Consider the following 19,626-nt stretch of genomic DNA (forward strand, 5'->3'; position numbering starts at 1 on the left):
TGCAAAACATGACTTAGTACTTGGTGGCAAAACCCTTGTTGGCAATCACAGAGGTCAGACGTTTCTTGTAGTTGGCCACCAGGTTTGCACACATCTCAGGAGGGATTTTGTCCCACTCCTCTTTGCAGATCTTCTCCAAGTCATTAAGGTTTCGAGCCTGACGTTTAGCAACTCGAACCTTCAGCTCCCTCCACAGATTTTCTATGGGATTAAGGTCTGGAGACTGGCTAGGCCACTCCAGGACCTTAATGTGCTTCTTCTTGAGCCACTCCTTTGCTGCCTTGGCCGTGAGTTTTGGGTCATTGTCATGCTGGAATACCCATCCACAACCCATTTTCAATGCCCTCGCTGAGGGAAGGAGGTTCTCACCCAAGATTTGACGGTACATGGCCCCGTCCATCGTCCCTTTGATGCGGTGAAGTTGTCCTGTCCCCTTAGCAGAAAAACACCCCCAAAGCATAATGTTTCCACCTCGATGTTTCACGGTGGGGATGGTGTTCTTGGGGTCATAGGCAGCATTCCTCCTCCTCCAAACATGTCGAGTTGAGTTGATGCCAAAGAGCTCCATTTTGGTCTCATCTGACCACAACACTTTCACCCAGTTCTCCTCTGAATCATTCAGATGTTCATTGGCAAACTTCAGACGGGCATATATATGTGCTTTCTTGAGCAGGGGGACCTTGCGGGCGCTGCAGAATTTCAGTCCTTCACGGCGTAGTGTGTTACCAATTGTTTTTTTTGGTGACTATGGTCCCAGCTGCATTGAGATCATTGACAAGATCCTCCCGTGTAGTTCTGGGCTGATTCCTCACCGTTCTCATGATCATTTCAACTCCACGAGGTGAGATCTTGCATGGAGCCCCAGGCCGAGGGAGATTGACAGTTATTTTGTGTTTCTTCCATTTGCGAATAATCGCACCAACTGTTGTCACCTTCTCACCAAGCTGCTTGGCGATGGTCTTGTAGCTCATTCCAGCCTTGTGTAGGTCTACAATGTTGTCCCTGACATCCTTGGAGAGCTATTTGGTCTTGGCCATGGTGGAGAGTTTGGAATCTGATTGATTGATTGCTTCTGTGGACAGGTGTCTTTTATACAGGTAACAAACTGAGATTAGGAGCACTCCCTTTAAGAGTGTGCTCCTAATCTCAGCTCGTTACCTGTATAAAAGACACCTGGGAGCCAGAAATCTTTCTGATTGAGAGGGGGTCAAATACGTATTTCCCTCATTAAAATGCAAATCAATTTATAACATTTTTGACATGGGTTTTTCTGGATCTTTTTGTTGTTATTCTGTCTCTCACTGTTCAAATAAACCTACCATTCAAATTATAGACTGATCATTTCTTTGTCAGTGGGCAAACGTACAAAATCAGCAGGGGATCAAATACTTTTTTCCCCTCACTGTGTTATATATATATATATATATATATATATACACATACACACACACACACACACACACACACGTGAGATATACACAGCTCAAAAAAATAAAGGGAACACTTAAACAACACATCCTAGATCTGAATGAATGAAATAATCTTATTAAATACTTTTTTCTTTACATAGTTGGAATGTGCTGACAACAAAATCACACAAAAATAATCAATGGAAATCAAATGTATCAACCCATGGAGGTCTGGATTTGGAGTCACCCTCAGAATTAAAGTGGAAAACCACACTACAGGCTGATCCAACTTTGATGTAATGTCCTTAAAACAAGTCAAAATAAGGCTCAGTAGTGTGTGTAACCTCCACGTGCCTGTATGACCCTACAACGCCTGGGCATGCTCCTGATGAGGTGGCAGATGGTCTCCTGAGGGATCTCCTCCCAGACCTGGACTAAAGCATTCACCAACTCCTGGACAGTCTGTGGTGCAACGTGGCGTTGGTGGATGGAGCGAGACATGATGTCCCAGATGTGCTCAATTGGATTCATGTCTGGGGAACGGGCGGGCCAGTCCATAGCATCAATGCCTTCCTCTTGCAGGAACTGCTGACACACTCCAGCCACATGAGGTCTAGCATTGTCTTGCATTAGGAGGAACCCAGGGCCAACCGCACCAGCATATGGTCTCACAAGGGGTCTGAGGATCTCATCTCGGTACCTAATGGCAGTCAGGCTACCTCTGGTGAGCACATGGAGGGCTGTGCGGCCCCCCAAAGAAATGCCACCCCACACCATGACTGACCCACCGCCAAACCGGTCATGCTGGAGGACGTTGCAGGCAGCAGAACGTTCTCCACGGCGTCTCCAGACTCTGTCACGTGCTCAGTGTGAACCTGCTTTCATCTGTGAAGAGCACAGGGCGCCAGTGGCGAATTTGCCAATCTTGGTGTTCTCTGGCAAATGCCAAACGTCCTGCACGGTGTTGGGCTGTAAGCACAACCCCCACCTGTGGACGTCGGGCCCTCATACCACCCTCATGGAGTCTGTTTCTGACCGTTTGAGCAGACACATGCACATTTGTGGCCTGCTGGAGGTCATTTTGCAGGGCTCTGGCAGTGCTCCTCCTGCTCCTCCTTGCTCAAAGGCGGAGGTAGCGGTCCTGCTGCTGGGTTGTTGCCCTCCTACGGCCTCCTCCACGTCTCCTGATGTACTGGCCTGTCTCCTGGTAGCGCCTCCATGCTCTGGACACTACGCTGACAGACACAGCAAACCTTCTTGCCACAGCTCGCATTGATGTGCCATCCTGGATGAGCTGCACTACCTGAGCCACTTGTGTGGGTTGTAGACTCCGTCTCATGCTACCACTAGAGTGAAAGCACCGCCAGCATTCAAAAGTGACCAAAACATCAGCCAGGAAGCATAGGAACTGAGAAGTGGTCTGTGTTCACCATCTGCAGAACCAGTCCTTTATTGGGGGTGTCTTGCTAATTGCCTATAATTTCCACCTGTTGTCTATTCCATTTGCACAACAGCATGTGAAATGTATTTTCAATCAGTGTTGCTTCCTAAGTGGACAGTTTGATTTCACAGAAGTGTGATTGACTTGGAGTTACATTGTGTTGTTTAAGTGTTCCCTTTATTTTTTTGAGCAGTGTACATACACATATACACACACACACACACACACACACACACACACACACACACAGTGAGGGAAAAAAGTATTTGATCCCCTGCTGATTTTGTACATTTACCCACTGACAAAGACATGGTCAGTCTATCATTTTAATGGTAGGTTTATTTGAACAGTGAGAGACAGAATAACAAAACAAATCCAGAAAAACGCATGTCAAAAATGTTATAAATTGATTTGCATTTTAAATGAGGGAAATAAGTATTTGACCCCCTCTCAATCAGAAAGATTTCTGGCTCCCAGGTGTCTTTTATACAGGTAACGAGCTGAGATTAGGAGCACACTATTAAAGGGAATGCACCTAATCTCAGTTTGTTACCTGTATAAAAGACACCTGTCCACAGAAGCAATCAATCAATCAGATTCCAAACTCTCCACCATGGCCAAGACCAAATAGCTCTCCAAGGATGTCAGGGACAAGATTGTAGACCTACACAAGGCTGGAATGGGCTACAAGACCATCGCCAAGCAGCTTGGTGAGAAGGTGACAACAGTTGGTGCGATTATTCGCAAATGGAAGAAACACAAAATAACTGTCAATCTCCCTAGGCCTGGGGCTCCATGCAAGATCTCGCCAATGAACATCTGAATGATTCAGAGGAGAACTGGGTGAAAGTGTTGTGGTCAGATGAGACCAAAATGGAGCTCATTGGCTCAACTCGCCGTGTTTGGAGGAGGAGGAATGCTGCCTATGACCCCAAGAACACCATCCCCACCGTCAAACATGGAGGTGGAAACATTATGCTTTGGGGGTGTTTTTCTGCTAAGGGGACAGGACAACTTCACCGCATCAAAGGGACGATGGACGGCGCCATGTACCGTCAAATCTTGGGAGAGAACCTCCTTCCCTCAGCCAGGGCATTGAAAATGGGTCGTGGATGGGTATTCCAGCATGACAATGACCCAAAACACACAGCCAAGGCAACAAAGGAGTGGCTCAAGAAGAAGCACATTAAGGTCCTGGAGTGGCCTAGCCAGTCTCCAGACCTTAATCCCATAGAAAATCTGTGGAGGGAGCTGAAGGTTCGAGTTGCCAAACGTCAGGCTCGAAACCTTAATGACTTGGAGAAGATCTGCAAAGAGGAGAGGGACAAAATTCCTCCTGAGATGTGTGCAAACCTGGTGGCCAACTACAAGAAACGTCTGACCTCTGTGATTGCCAACAAGGGTTTTGCCACCAAGTACTAAGTCATGTTTTGCAGAGGGGTCAAATACTTATTTCCCTCATTAAAATGCAAATCAATTTAACATTTTTGACATGCGTTTTTCTGGATTGTTTTGTTGTTATTCTGTCTCTCACTGTTCAAATAAACCTACCATTAAAATTATAGACTGATCATGTCTTTGTCAGTGGGCAAACGTACAAAATCAGCAGGGGATCAAATACGTTTTTCCCCCTCACTGTATGTGGACACCTCTTCAAATTATTAGATTTGGCTATTTCAGGCACACCTGTTGCTGACGTGTATAAAATCGAGCACACAGCCATGCAATCTCCATAGACAAACATTGGCAGTAGAATGGCCTTACTGAAGAGCTTAGTGACTTTCAAAGTGGCACCGTCATTGGATGCCACCTTTCCAACAAGTCAGTTCGTAAAATGTCACACAAGCTCAAAGAACGGGACAACTGAGTGCTGAAGCATGTATAGCATAAATATCGTCTGTCCTTGGTTGCAACACTCACTACAGAGTTCCAAACTACCTCTGGAAGCAACGTCAGCACAATAACTGTTAATCGGGAGCTTAACCAATGGGTTTTCCATGGCCGCGCAGTTGCACACAAGCCTAAGATCACGATGCGCAATGCCAAGCGTCGGCTGGAGTGGTGTAAAGCTCGCCGCCACTGGACTCTGGAGCAGTGCAAACGCGTTCTCTGGAGTGATGAATAACTCTTCACCATCTGGCAGTCCGACGGACAAATCTGGGTTTGGCAGAAGTCAGGAGAACGCTACCTGCCCCAATGCCTGGTGCCAACTTTAAAGTTTGGTGGAGGAAGAATAATGGTCTGTGGTTGTTTTTCATGGTTCGGGCTAGGCCCCTTAGTTCCAGTGAAGGGAAATCTTAACGCTACAGCATACAATTATATTCTTGACAATTCTGTGCTTCCAACTTAGTGGCAACAGTTTGGGGAAGGCCCTTTCCTGTTTCAGCATGACAATGCCCCTGTGCACAAAGCGAGGTCCATACAGAAATGGTTTGTCGAGATTGGTGTGGAAGAACTTGACTGGCCTGCAAAGGGCCCTGACCTCAACCCCATCAAACACCTTTGGGAAGAATTGGAACGCCTACTGCGAGCAAGGCCTAATCGCCCAACATCAGTGCCTGACCTCACTAATGCTCTTGTGGCTGAATGGAAGCAAGTCCCCGCAGCAATGTTCCAGCATCTAGTGGAAAGCCTTCCCGGAAGAGTGGAGTCTGTTATAGCAGCAACGGGGGGACCAACTCCATATTAATGCCCATGATTTTGGAATGAGATGTTCGACAAGCAAGTGTCCACATACATACACTACATGACCAAAAGTATCAGTATTTGCATGGAATTCTGTACTCAAGACAATCACAATAATGTGACGTTGAGATGGGACAACAATAATACATATATTTTAACACAGCCTTTCCCTATTTTGTAATCTCCACATTGCAGAACTCACTGTTTCCATGGAGTGATCATCTTCTTCTTCTTCCTGCAGAGGCTCGTCTATATCGTCAGTGAACTCCAGGTCCACTTCCTGCTGCTGTGTTTTACTTTTCTTTGGGGTAGTCTTGCGACTGTATGTAAAGTGAGGTCTAGGCCTGCCAAGCTGCACCCACCCCTCTTCGGACCCAAAATCAGTCTGACCCAACTGAAAGGGCAACAAGTGTCTCTGTCAAACACATACATACACATAAGAGCACCATTGAAAACATTGTTAGGAGTCCATTCATGGCATAACAATGAGTATGGCCATAGCTTAATTACAAGGACTAATTCAAACAGTATTTGCAAAAAATCTTGTCACCCTCAAATGCTCATATAATTGACAATCATCTCAACATAGGTGAGCAATCAACCCTTACCATGGCCTGTCTCTGGCACTGCCGCAGACGGCACTTCTGTCTCTTCTTATTGCTGCCTCCAAACTTTGGTTTGTCTACGCAGAAATCACAAGTGCCACAGTCCATCCTACTATTACAAGCTTCACACTTCCCACAGGAACGTCGCTTACGTTTCCTCATCCAAGCCTGAAAAGACAGAATAATGAGAAAATATGGAAATTAGGAAGAAACAAATATTATTTGAACTAATACCATTAACTGTAAAATACAACAAGTACATGTCACTGTCTAGATATTCAGTTGACAGAGAGCAGCTCGTTGGCCCAAACTGTGACCAACTTCAGATGGAGACCACCCTAGGAAGAGCATGGTTTTTATATTGGGGGGGGGGGGGGGTGTAATTGGCCAGCAGAAGGAACTCATAGATAGAAGTGGGTTAGGACTTATTTCTTGAAGCAGAGCTCACCTCATAGTCAGCATCATCACCATCAAACTCTTCATCATCATCATCTATATCGACATTCACAGAGAAGTCTTCGGGATCACTGTATTGAGAGGAGTTCTGTGGGAATAATGAAAAAGATCTGGTCTGAGAGGGTCTTTATTCAATTAAATTAATTGTTTCCATTGCATATTGAATTAACATTAAGGTAAGGATTGGAGGAGTATTATTAGAGATGGCTGGGTATTGTTACCTGCAATTCTCCGCTGTCAATCTGAAAAACAAAAGATTTACATTCAGTTATGGGAGCTTTTCATGGAGACGTGAAGAGAATATTACAAATGAACTGCCTATGTTCACATGTGGGAAATGCTGCTCTTAATTGAGTAAGCGGAATAGATATAGACTCAATAGCCTTCAGCATTTTTCATATACATGCATTCAGATGTTATTTACTTTGAAGAAGAAATTAGGATACCCTTGGTAATAGGGTTCTAGTCAATTACCTTGAAATTCGTCATGGGATGGGGATCCAACTTTTGGGGACCATCGGGTTTGTGCTGAAATACAAAACCAATAAACAATCAATCAAAACAGGATACAACTTTTATTTCTTAATTCTCTGTCCCTCTTTTCTTCTGTCAGTCTTTAACTTAGATTCAGCTGTTCCCTTGTTCATACAGGACACCATTCCTTTGTTTCATGGGCTATTAAAACACGGCAGGCATAGACACGGCAGACAGGCCGGCATCCTGACCAGACTGAGACGAAGAGAAAAAAAACTGGCACTCCCCTCTGTTCTATTGGCAAATGTCCAGTCACTCGAGAATAAGATGGAAGAGTTTAGTTTGAGAGTCTCCTATCAGAGATGCAACTGGATCCTGCACTTCCTGATAGGCCGGCCCCAGGTGGTGAGGGTAGGCAACAAAATCTCCACCACGCTGACCTTCAACCCAGACCCCTCAGGGGTGTGCACTTAGTCCCCTCCTGTACTCCCTTTTCATCCACAACTGTGTGGCCACACATGACTCCAACACCATCATGAAGTTTGCTGACGACACGACTGTGGTAGACCTGATCACCGACAGCAATGAGACAGCCAACAGGGAGGAGGTCAGAGACTTAGCAGTGTGGTGCCAGGACAACCACCATCTCCGTCTCAACGTCAGTAAGACCAAAGAGCTGATCGTGGACTACAGGAGAATGAGGGGAGAGCACGCCACCATCCACATTGACAGGGCTGTAGTGGAGCGGGTCGAGAGCTTAAAGTTTATTGGCGTCCACATCACTAAGGACTTAACATGGTCCACACACCCCTGCACGGTCGTGAACAGGGCACAACAGCGCCTCTTCCCCCTCAGGAGGCTGAAAAGATTTGGCATGGGCCCTCAGATCCTCAAAAAGTTATACAGCTGCACCCGAGAGCATCTTGACTGGCTGCATCACCGCTTGGTATGGCAAACGCACAGCCCTCAACCACAAAGCACAACAGAGGGTGGTCCGGACATCCCAGTACATCAAGGGGGCCGAGTTCCCTGCCATCGAGGACCTGTATATCAGGCGGTGTCAGAGGAAGGAACGAAAAATTGGCAAAGACTCCAGCCACCCAAGCCATAGACTGTCCTCTCTGCTACCGTCCGGCAAACAGTACCGGAGAATCGTCTCTCGGACCAACAGGCTCCAAGACAGCAGTCTAATGGCTTGGGGGTAGAAGCTAAATAGCCATAAGATTGCTAAATAGTTCATTAAATTGTTACCCGGACTACCTGCATTGATCTTATCTTGCACTGACTATGCACACTCACAGGATATATATATATATATATATATATATATATAGTGGAGAAAAAAAGTATTTAGTCAGCCACCAATTGTGCTCCCACTTAAAAAGATGAGGCCTGTAATTTTCATCATAGGTACACGTCAACTATGACAGACAAATTGAGAATTTTTTTCTCTCCAGAAAATCACATTGCAGGATTTTTTATGAATTTATTTGCTAATTATGGTGGAAAATAAGTATTTGGTCACCTACAAACAAGCAAGATTTCTGGCTCTCACAGACCTGTAACTTCTTCTTTAAGAGGCTCCTCTGTCCTCCACTCGTTACCTGTATTAATGGCACCTGTTTGAACTTGTTATCAGTATAAAAGACACCTGTCCACAACCTCAAACAGTCACACTCCAAACTCCACTATGGCCAAGACCAAAGAGCTGTCAAAGGACACCAGAAACAAAATTGTAGACCTGCACCAGGCTGGGAAGACTGAATCTGCAATAGGTAAACAGCTTGGTTTGAAGAAATCAACTGTGGGAGCAATTATTAGGAAATGGAAGACATACATACACTGATAATCTCCCTCGATCTGGGGCTCCACGCAAGATCTCACCCCGCCCGTGGGATCAAAATGATCACAGGAACGGTGAGCAAAAATCCCAGAACCACACGGGGGGACCTAGTGAATGACCTGCAGAGAGCTGGGACCAAAGTAACAAAGCCTACCATCAGTAACACACTACGCCGCCAGGGACTCAAATCCTGCAGTGCCAGACGTGTCCCCCTGCTTAAGCCAGTACATGTCCAGGCCCGTCTGAAGTTTGCTAGAGTGCATTTGGATGATCCAGATGAGGATTGGGAGAATGTCATATGGTCAGATTAAACCAAAATAGAACTTTTTGGTAAAAACTCAACTCGTCGTGTTTGGAGGACAAAGAATGCTGAGTTGCATCCAAAGAACACCATACCTACTGTGAAGCATGGGGGTGGAAACATCATGCTTTGGGGCTGTTTTTCTGCAAAGGGACCAGGACGACTGATCCGTGTAAAGGAAAGAATGAATGGGGCCATGTATCGTGAGATTTTGAGTGAAAACCTCCTTCCATCAGCAAGGGCATTGAAGATGAAACGTGGCTGGGTCTTTCAGCATGACAATGATCCCAAACACACCGCCCGGGCAACGAAGGAGTGGCTTCGTAAGAAGCATTTCAAGGTCCTGGAGTGGCCTAGCCAGTCTCCAGATCTCAACCCCATAGAAAATCTTTGGAGGGTGTTGAAAGTCCGTGTTGCCCAGCAACAGCCCCAAAACATCACTGCTCTAGAGGAGATCTGCATGGAGGAATGGGCCAAAATACCAGCAACAGTGTGTGAAAACCTTGTGAAGACTTACAGAAAACGTTTGACCTGTGTCATTGCCAACAAAGGGTATATAACAAAAAGTATTGAGAAACTTTTATTGACCAAATACTTATTTTTCCACCATAATTGGCAAATAAATTCATTAAAAATCCTACAATGTGATTTTCTGGAAAAAATTCTCATTTTGTCTGCCATAGTTGACGTGTACCTATTATGAAAATTACAGGCCTCTCTCATCTTTTTAAGTGGGAGAACTTGCACAATTGGTGGATGACTAAATACTTTTTTTCCCCCATTGTATGTATGTATGTATGTATGTATGTATGTATGTATGTATGTATGTATGTATGTATGTATGTATGTATGTATGTATGTATGTATGTATGTATGTATGTATGTATGTATGTATGTATGTATGTATGTATGTATGTATGTATGTATGTATGTATGTATATATATATATATATATATATATATATATATATATATATATATATATATATATATATATATATATATATATATATATACACACACACATATACATACACACACACACGGTCAAAAGTTTTAGAACACCTACTCATTCAAGGGTTCTTCTTTATTTTTACTATTTTCTACATTGTAGAAAAATTGTGAAGACAAACTATGAAATAACACATGGAATCATGTAGTAACCGAAAAAAAGTGTTAAAACAAATCAAAATATATATTTGAGATTATTCAAATAGCCACTCTTTGCCTTGATGACAGCTTTGCACATTCTTGGCATTCTCTGAAACAGCTTCATGAGGTAGTCACTTGCATTTCAATTAACAGGTGTGCCTTCTTAAAAGTTAATTTGTGAAATTTCAAATCAAAAACTTTATTTGTCACATGCGCCGAATACAACAGGTGGTAGACCTTACCGTGAAATGCTTACTTACAAGCCCTTAACTAACAACGCAGCTCAAGAAAGAGTTAAGAAAAGATGTACCAAATAAACTAAAGTTAAAAATAATAAAAAGTAACACAATAAAATAACAATAACGAGGCTATATACAGGGGGTACAGGTACCGAGTCAATGTGCGGGGGTACAGGTTAGTCGAGGTAATTTGTACATGTAGGTAGGGGTAAAGGGGGGGGGGGGTCAATTTGATTAATTGTTCAGCAGTCTTATGGCTTGGGGGTAGAAGCTGTTAAGGAGCCTTTTGGTCCTAGACTTGGCGCTCCGGTACCGCTTGCCGTGCAGTAGCAAAGAGAACAGTCTATGACTTGGGTGACTGGAGTCTTTGACAATTTTTTGGGCTTTCCTCTGACACCGCCTAGTATATAGGTCCTGGATGGCAGGAGGCTTGGCCCCAGTGATGTACCGGGCCGAACGCACTACCCTCCGTAGCGCCTTCAGGATGCTCTCGATGGTGCAGCTGTATAACTTTGAGGATCTGGGGACCCATGCCAAATCTTTTCAGTCTCCTGAGGGGGAAAAGGTGTTGTCGTGCCCTCTTCACGACTGTCTTGGTGTGTTTGGACCATGATAGTTCTTTGGTGGTGTGGACACCAAGGAACTTGAAACTCTCGACCCGCTCCACTACAGCCCTGTCGATGTTAATGGGGACCTGTTCAGGCCGCCTTTTCCTGTAGTCCACGATCAGCTCCTTTGTCTTGCTCACATTGAGGGAGAGGTTGTCCTGGCACCACACTGCCAGGTCTCTGACCCCCTCCCTATCGGCTGTCTCATCGTCGTCGGCGATCAGGCCTACCACTGTTGTGTCGTCAGCAAACTTAATGGTGTTGGAGTCGTGTTTGGCCACGGAGTCGTAGGTGAACAGGGAGTACAGGAGGGGACTAAGCACGCACCCCTGAGGGGCCCCAGTGTTGAGGATCAGCGTGGCAGACGTGTTGTTGCCTACCCTTACCACCTGGGGGCGACCTGTCAGGAAGTCCAGGATCCAGTTGCAGAGGGAGGTGTTTAGTCCCAGGAACCTTAGCTTAGTGATGCACTTATTGATGAAGCCGATGACTGAGGTGGTATACTCCTCAAAGCCATTGGATGAATCCCGTATCATATTCCAGTCTGTGCTAGCAAAACAGTCCTGTAGCGTAGCATCCGCGTCATCTGACCACTTCCGTATTGAGCGAGTCACTGGTACTTCCTGCTTTAGTTTTTGCATGTAAGCAGAAATCAGGAGGATAGAATTATGGTCAGATTTGCCAAATGGAGGGCGAGGGAGAGCTTTGTAGGAGTCTCTGTGTGGAGCAAAGGTGGTCTAGTTTTTTGCCCCTCTGGTTGCACAAGTGACATGCTGGTAGAAATGAGGTAAAATGTATTTAAGTTTGCCTGCATTAAAGACCCCGGCAACTAGGGTACTCTACCTCAGGCGAGCAATACCTCAAGACTTCTTTAATATTAGACATCGGGCACCAGCTATTATTGACAAATAGACACACACTCCCGCCCCTCGTCTTACCAGACGTAGCTTCTCTGTCCTGCTGATGCATGGAAAATCCCGCCAGCTCTATATTATCCATGTCGTCGTTCAGCCACGACTCTGTGAAACTTAAGATATTACAGTTAATGTCCCGTTGGTAGGATATTCTTGATCATAGATCATCCGTTTTCCAATGATTGCACGTTGACCAATAGAACGGATGGTAGTGGAGGTTTACTCACTGGCCTACGAATTCTCAGAAGGCAGCCCGACCTCCGCCCCCTTTTTCTCCGCCTTTTCTTTACGCAAATGACAGGGATTTGGGCCCGTTCCCGAGAAAGCAGCATATCCTTTGCGTCGGGCTCGTTAAATAAACAAATCTTTGTCCAGTTCGAGACGAGAAATCGCTGTTCTGATGTCCAGAAGTTATTTCCGGTGATAAAAGACGGTAGCAGCAACATTATGTACACAATAAGTTACAAAATAAATTCCAAACAACGCAAAGAAACTAACAAAATATCACAGTTGGTTAGGAGCCCGTAAAACGGCAGCCATCCCCTCCGGCGCCATTTTCTTTGTTATCGTTGAATTTCTTTCCTTCTTAATGTGTTTGAGCCAATCAGTTGTGTTGTGACAAGAACAGCTCAAATAAGGAAAGAGAAATGACAGTCCATCATTACTTTAAGACATGAAGGTCAGTCAATACGGAAAATGTCAAACACCATCAAACGCTATGATGAAACTGGCTCTCACGAGGACCGCCACAGGAATGTAAGACCCAGAGTTACCTCTGCTGCAGAGGATACGTTCATTAGAGTTACCAGCCTCAGAAATTGCAGCCCAAATAAATGCTTCACAGAGTTCAAGTCACAGACACATCTCAACATCAACTGTTCAGAGACTGCGTGAATCAGGCCTTCATGGTCGAATTGCTGCAAAGAAACCATTACTAAAAGGACACCAATAAGAAGAAGACTTGCTTGGGCCAAGAAACACGAGCAATGGACATTAGACCGGTGGAAATTTGTACTTTGGTCTGGAGTCCAAATTGGAGATTTTTGGTTCCAACCGCTGTCTTTGTGAGACGCGGTGTGGGTGAAAGTATGATCTCCGCATGTGTATTTCCAACCGTAAAACATGGAGGGGGAGGTGTTATGGTGTGGGGGTGCTTTGCTGGTGACACTGTCTGTGATTTACATAGAATTCAAGGCACACTTAACCAGCATGGCTACCACAGCATTCTGCAGCGATACGCCATTCCATCTGGTTTGGGCTTAATGGGACTATCATTTGTTTTTCAACAGGACAATGACCCAAAACACACCCCCAGGCTGTGTAAGGGCTATTTTACCAAGAAGGAGAGTGATGGAGTGTTGCATCAGATGACCTGGCCTCCACAATCCCCCGACCTCAACCCAATTGAGATGGTTTGGGATGAGTCACACCGCAGAGTGAAGGAAAAGCAGCCAACCAGTGCTCAGCATATGTGGGATGAGCATATGTGGGAACTCCTTCAAGACTGCTGGAAAAGCATTCCAGGTGAAGCTGGTTGAGAGAATGCCATGAGTGTGCAAAGCTGTCATCAAGGCAAAGGGTAGCTATTTGAATATAAAATAAAATATGTTATGATTTGTTTAACACTTTTTTGGTTACTACATGATTCCATATGTGTTATTTCATAGTTTTGATGTCTTCACTATTATTGTGTAGAAAATAGTAAAAATAAAGAAAAACCCTTGAATGAGTAGGTGTTCTAAAACTTTTGGCCGGTAGTGTTCGTTAAGTATTCAGACCCCTGGACCTTTTCCACATTTTGTTATGTTACAGCCTTATTCTAAAATTGATTAAATTGTTTGTTCCCCCTCATCAATCTACACACAATACCCCATAATGACACAGCAAAAACAGGATTTTAGACATTTTTGCTAATTCATTCAAAATAAAAAACAGAAATATCTCATTTACATAAGTATACAGACCCTTTACTCAGTACTTTGTTGAAGCACCTTTGGCAGCGATTACAGCCTCAAGTCTTTTGGGTATGACGCTACAAGCTTGGCACAACTGCATTTGTATTTCTCTCACACACAGCTGTGGAAAAAATTAAGAGACCACTGCACATTTTTCTTAAATCAGCATCTCTACATGTATGACAGCCATTCCATTCCAGTGTCTGTTGAATTCCAACACAGGCACACCTCATTCTACTGAATTAGGTACTGATTATGTGATCACATGAACCAAATCTTATTTAACGAGGAAAAGTATAAAAACCACTGCTGTGGTCATCACTATCCGCTTGCAATAGGACCAGCTGGATGGGAAAAACAGTGCTAATAGTACCTCAAAAGTAATATTAATCAAAAAATAACTATTGACCATGCCAAAAGAGTTGAAAAGGAAAGTTTTGAGAGAGGAAAATAAGGGTTCAATTCTGGCTTTACTGGCAGAGTGATACAGTGAGCGTCAGGTTGCTTCCATCCTTAAAATTTCAAAGACTGCGGTTCATAAGAACCAGGACAAGCAGACATTGGGGACAACAAAGCTACAGACCAGCAGAGGGCGAAAACGACTCTCTACTGACCGGGATGACCGCCAACTCATTCGAATGTCACTCAACAACCAGAGGATGACATCAAGTGACCTATAAAAAGAATGCCAACGGCAGCTGGGGTGAAGTGCACGGCGAGGACGGTTTGAAACAGGCTCCTAGGGGCAGGGCTGAAGTCGTGCAAAGCTAGAAAAAAGCCCTTCATCAATGAGAAGCAAAGAAGAGCCAGGCTGAAGTTTGCAAAATACCATAAGGATTGGACCGTAGAGGACAGGAGTAAGGTCATCTTCTCTGATGAGTCCAATTTTCAGCTTTGCCCAACACCTGGTCATCTAATGGTTAGACGGAGACCTGGAGAGGCCTACAAGCCACAGTGTCTCGCACCCACTGTGAAATTTGGTAGAGGATAAGTGATGATCTGGGGGTGCTTCGGCAAGGCTGGAATCGGGCAGATTTGTCTTTGTGAAGGACGCATGAATCAAACCACATACAACGTTGTCCTGGAAGAAAACGTACTTTCTTTTGCTCTGACATTATTCCCCAACTCTGAGGATTGGTTTTTCCAGCAAGACAATGCACCATGCCACACAGCCAGGTCAATCAAGGTGTGGATGGAGGACCACCAGATCAAGACCCTGTCATAGCCAGCCCAATCTCCAGACCTGAACCCCATTGAAAACTTCTGGAATGTGATCAAGAGGAAGATGGATGGTCACAAGCCATTAAACAAAGCCAGGAGTGGCATAAAGTCACCCAACATCAATGTGAAAGAATGGTGGAGAGCATGCCAAGACGCATGAAAGCTGTGATTGAAAATCTGGGTTATTCCACCAAATATTGATTTCTGAACTCTTCCTAAGTTAAAACATTACTATTGTGTTGTTTAAAAATGAACATGAACTTATTTTCTTTGCATTATTCGAGGTCTGTCAACACTGCATCTTTTTTGTTATTTTGACCAGTTGTCATTTTCTGCAAATAAATGCTCTAAATGACAATATTTTTATTTGGGAGAAATGTTGTCAGTAGTTTATAGAATAAAACAAAAATGTTATTTTTACCCAAACACATACCTATAAATAGTAAAACCAGAGAAAATGATAATTTTGCAGTGGTCTCTTAATTTTTTCCGCAGCTGTGTGTGTGTATATAACACACACACACACACACACACAAATGTATAAACCTGTTTTCACTTTGTCATTAATCCATTTTAGAATAAGGCTGTAACGTAACAAAACGTGGAAAATGGGAAGGGGTCTGAATACTTTCCGAATGCAGTGTATATTCTTACACACACACAACACCAGGGATCATCAACTAGATCCAGACACGCACCGATTTTTTCTTGAGCGTATAGTCAGGGGGCCGGAACATAATTACTAATAATTTGTAGACTGCAAGAAGCCAAAACAGATACTATTTTACTGAAACAATCATTTCAAACCTTACTTACATTTGTATACGATTACATACACTTACTGTACAACACATTAGGAACACCTGGTCTTTCCATGTCAGACTGACCAGATGAATGATATGATCCCTTATTGATGTCACCTGTTAAATCCACTTCAATCAGTGTAGATGAAGGTGAGGAGTCAGGTTAAAGAAGGATTTTTAAGCCTTGAGACATGGATTGTGTATGTGTGCCATTCAGAGGGTGAATGGGAAAGAAAATATTTAAGTGCCTTTGAACGGGGTGCACCAGTTTGAATGTGTCAAGAACTGCAACATTGCTGGGTTTTTCACGCTCAACAGTTTCCTGTGTGGATCAAGAATGGTCCACCACCCAAAGGAAATCCAGCCAACTTGACACAACTGTGGGAAGCATTGGAGTCAACATGGGCCAGTGTCACTGTGGAACACTTGACACCTTGTAGTCCATGCCCCGACGAATTGAGGCTGTTCTGAGGGCAAAAGGGGGTGCAACTCAATATTAGAAAAGGTGTTCCCAATGTTTTTCACACACACATACATACATACATACATACATACATACATACATACATATCCCTCTCTCTATTATGCATGGGAATACTTGGGAACAAATTTTCAAAACTAAAATCACTTGGAGCTGATTTGCTGGTTTTTCAGTCTTATGTCGAACAATTAAAACTTGGGGGGCCAAATACAAATAAAAATCCATCCGCGGGCCGCCAGTTGGGGAACCCTGCACTACACTGACAGTCACAAAACCCACACACACATCCACACAATACAAACACATCATGTGCTGCTGCTACTCTGTTCTTTATTTTACTCTTATTATTATCTATCCTGGTGCCTAGTTACTTTACCTTGCCTTCATGTACACTGAACAAAAATATAAAACGCAACATGGAAAATGTTGGTCCCATGTTTCATGAGCTGAAATAAAAGATCCCAGAAATTATATATACACACAAAAAGCATATTTCTCAAATTTGTTTACATCCTTGTTAGTGAGCGTTTCTCCTTTGCCAAGATAATCCATCCACCTGACAGGTGTGGAATATCAAGAAGCTGATTAAACAGAATTATCATTACACAGGTGCACCTTGTGCTGGGGACAATAAAATGTGAAGTTGTGTCACAACACAATGCCACAGATGACTAGTTGAGGGAGCGTGCAATTGGCATGCTGACTGCAGGAATGTCCACCAGAGCTGTTGCCAGAGAATTTAAAAGTTCATTTCTCTACCATAAGCCACCGTCAGAGAATTTCGCAGTACGGCCAACCGGCCTCACAACCGCGGACCACGTGTATGGCGTCATGTGGACGAGTGGTTTTCTGATGTCAATGTTGTGAACAGAGTGCCCCATGGTGGCAGTGGGGTTATGGTATGTGCAGGCTTAACATTTACATTTACATTTAAGTCATTTAGCAGACGCTCTTATCCAGAGCGACTTACAAGCTACGGACAACGAACACAATTGCATTTTATCGATGGCAATTTGAATGCACAGAGATACTGTGACGAGATCCTGAGGCCCATTGTCGTGCCATTCATCTGCTGCCATAACCTCATGTTTCAGCATGATTATGCATGGCCCCATGTCGCAAGGATCTGTACACAATTCATGGATGCTGAAAATGTCCCAGGTCTTCCATGGCCTGCATACTTAAGACATGTCACTCTTTGAGCATATTTGGGATGCTCTAGATCGACAGCGTGTTACAGTTCCCGCCATTGTCCAGCAACTTCACACTGCTTCTGAAGAGGAGTGGGTCAACATTCCACAGGCAACAAACAACAGCCTGATCAACTCTAAAGTGAGGAAAAAAAGTATTTGATCCCCTGCTGATTTTGTACGTTTGCCCACTGACAAAGACATGATCAGTCTATAATTGTAATGGTAGGTTTATTTGAGCAGTGAGAGACAGAATAACAACAAAATCCAGAAAAACGCATGTCAAAAATGTTATAAATTGATTTGCATTTTGAATGAGGGAAATAAGTATTTGACCCCTCTGCAAAACATGACTTAGTACTTGGTGGCAAAACCCTTGTTGGCAATCACAGAGGTCAGACGTTTCTTGTAGTTGGCCACAAGGTTTGCACACATCTCAGGAGGGATTTTGTTCCACTCCTCTTTGCAGATCTTCTCCAAGTCATTAAGGATTCGAGGCTGACGTTTGGCAACTCGAACCTTCAGCTCCCTCCACAGATTTTCTATGGGATTAAGGTCTGGAGACTGGCTAGGCCACTCCAGGACCTTAATGTACTTCTTCTTGAGCCACTCCTTTGTTGCCTTGGCCGTGTGTTTTGGGTCATTGTCATGCTGGAATACCCATCCACGACCCATTTTTCAATGCCCTGGCTGATTTGACGGTACATGGCCCCGTCCATCGTCCCTTTGATGCAGTGAAGTTGTCCTGTCCCCTTAGCAGAAAAACACCCCCAAAGCATAATGTTTCCACCTCCATGTTTGACGGTGAGGATGGTGTTCTTGGGGTCATAGGCAGCATTCCTCCTCCTCCAAACACGGCGAGTTGAGTTGATGCCAAAGAGCTCAATTTTGGTCTCATCTGACCACAACACTTTCACCCAGTTCTCCTCTGAATCATTCAGATGTTCATTGGCAAACTTCAGACGGCCCTGTATATGTGCTTTCTTGAGCAGGGGGACCTTGCGGGCGCTGCAGGATTTCAGTCCTTCACGGCGTAGTGTGTTACCAATTGTTTTCTTGGTGACTATGGTCCCAGCTGCCTTGAGATCATTGACAAGATCCTCCGGTGTAGTTCTGGGCTGATTCCTCACCGTTCTCATGATCATTGCAACTCCACGAGGTGAGATCTTGCATGGAGCCCCAGGCCGAGGGAGATTGACAGTTCTTTTGTGTTTCTTCCATTTGCGAATAATCACACCAACTGTTGTCACCTTCTCACCAAGCTGCTTGGCGATGGTCTTGTAGCCCATTCCAGCCTTGTGTGGGTCTACAATCTTGTCCCTGACATCCTTGGAGAGCTCTTTGGTCTTGGCCATGGTGGAGAGATTGGAATCTGATTGATTGATGCCTTCTGTGGACAGGTGTCTTTCATCCAGGTAACAAACTGAGATTAGGAGCACTCCCTTTAAGAGTGTGCTCCTAATCTCAGCTCGTTACCTGTATAAAAGATACCTGGGAGCCAGAAATCTTTCTGATTGAGAGGGGGTCAAATACTTATTTCCCTCATTAAAATGCAAATCAATTTATAACATTTTTGACATGCATTTTTCTGGATTTTTTTGTTGTTATTCTGTCTCTCACTGTTCAAATAAACCTACCATAAAAATTATAGACTGATCATTTCTTTGTCAGCGGGCAAACGTACAAAATCAGCAGGGGATCAAATACTTTTTTCCCTCACTGTATGTGAAGGAGAGGTGTTGCACTTCATGAGGCAAATGGTGGTCACACCAGATTATGACTGGTTTTCTACAGATGCATATCTGTATTCCCAGTCATGTGAAATCCATAGATTAGGGCCTAAGAAATG

General features: G+C 44.2%; 1 protein-coding gene across 1 annotated transcript in view; it reads right to left on the reverse strand.

Moving 5' to 3' along the window:
- mbd1b (methyl-CpG binding domain protein 1b) overlaps positions 1 to 19,626 on the reverse strand; it is a 32,352-nt gene that overhangs the window by 4,389 nt on the left and 8,337 nt on the right. Inside the window, exons 9-13 of the mRNA XM_084172921.1 lie at positions 7,071 to 7,124; positions 6,818 to 6,838; positions 6,589 to 6,684; positions 6,144 to 6,308; positions 5,738 to 5,950 (exon numbers count right to left, since the gene is read on the reverse strand). Coding sequence (XP_084029047.1) covers positions 5,738 to 5,950; positions 6,144 to 6,308; positions 6,589 to 6,684; positions 6,818 to 6,838; positions 7,071 to 7,124 — 549 coding nt within the window. The remainder of the gene's footprint in view (positions 1 to 5,737; positions 5,951 to 6,143; positions 6,309 to 6,588; positions 6,685 to 6,817; positions 6,839 to 7,070; positions 7,125 to 19,626) is intronic.

This window comes from Coregonus lavaretus (genome assembly GCF_964263955.1).
Source record: "Coregonus lavaretus genome assembly, chromosome: 12".
NCBI classification, from domain to species: domain Eukaryota; kingdom Metazoa; phylum Chordata; class Actinopteri; order Salmoniformes; family Salmonidae; genus Coregonus; species Coregonus lavaretus.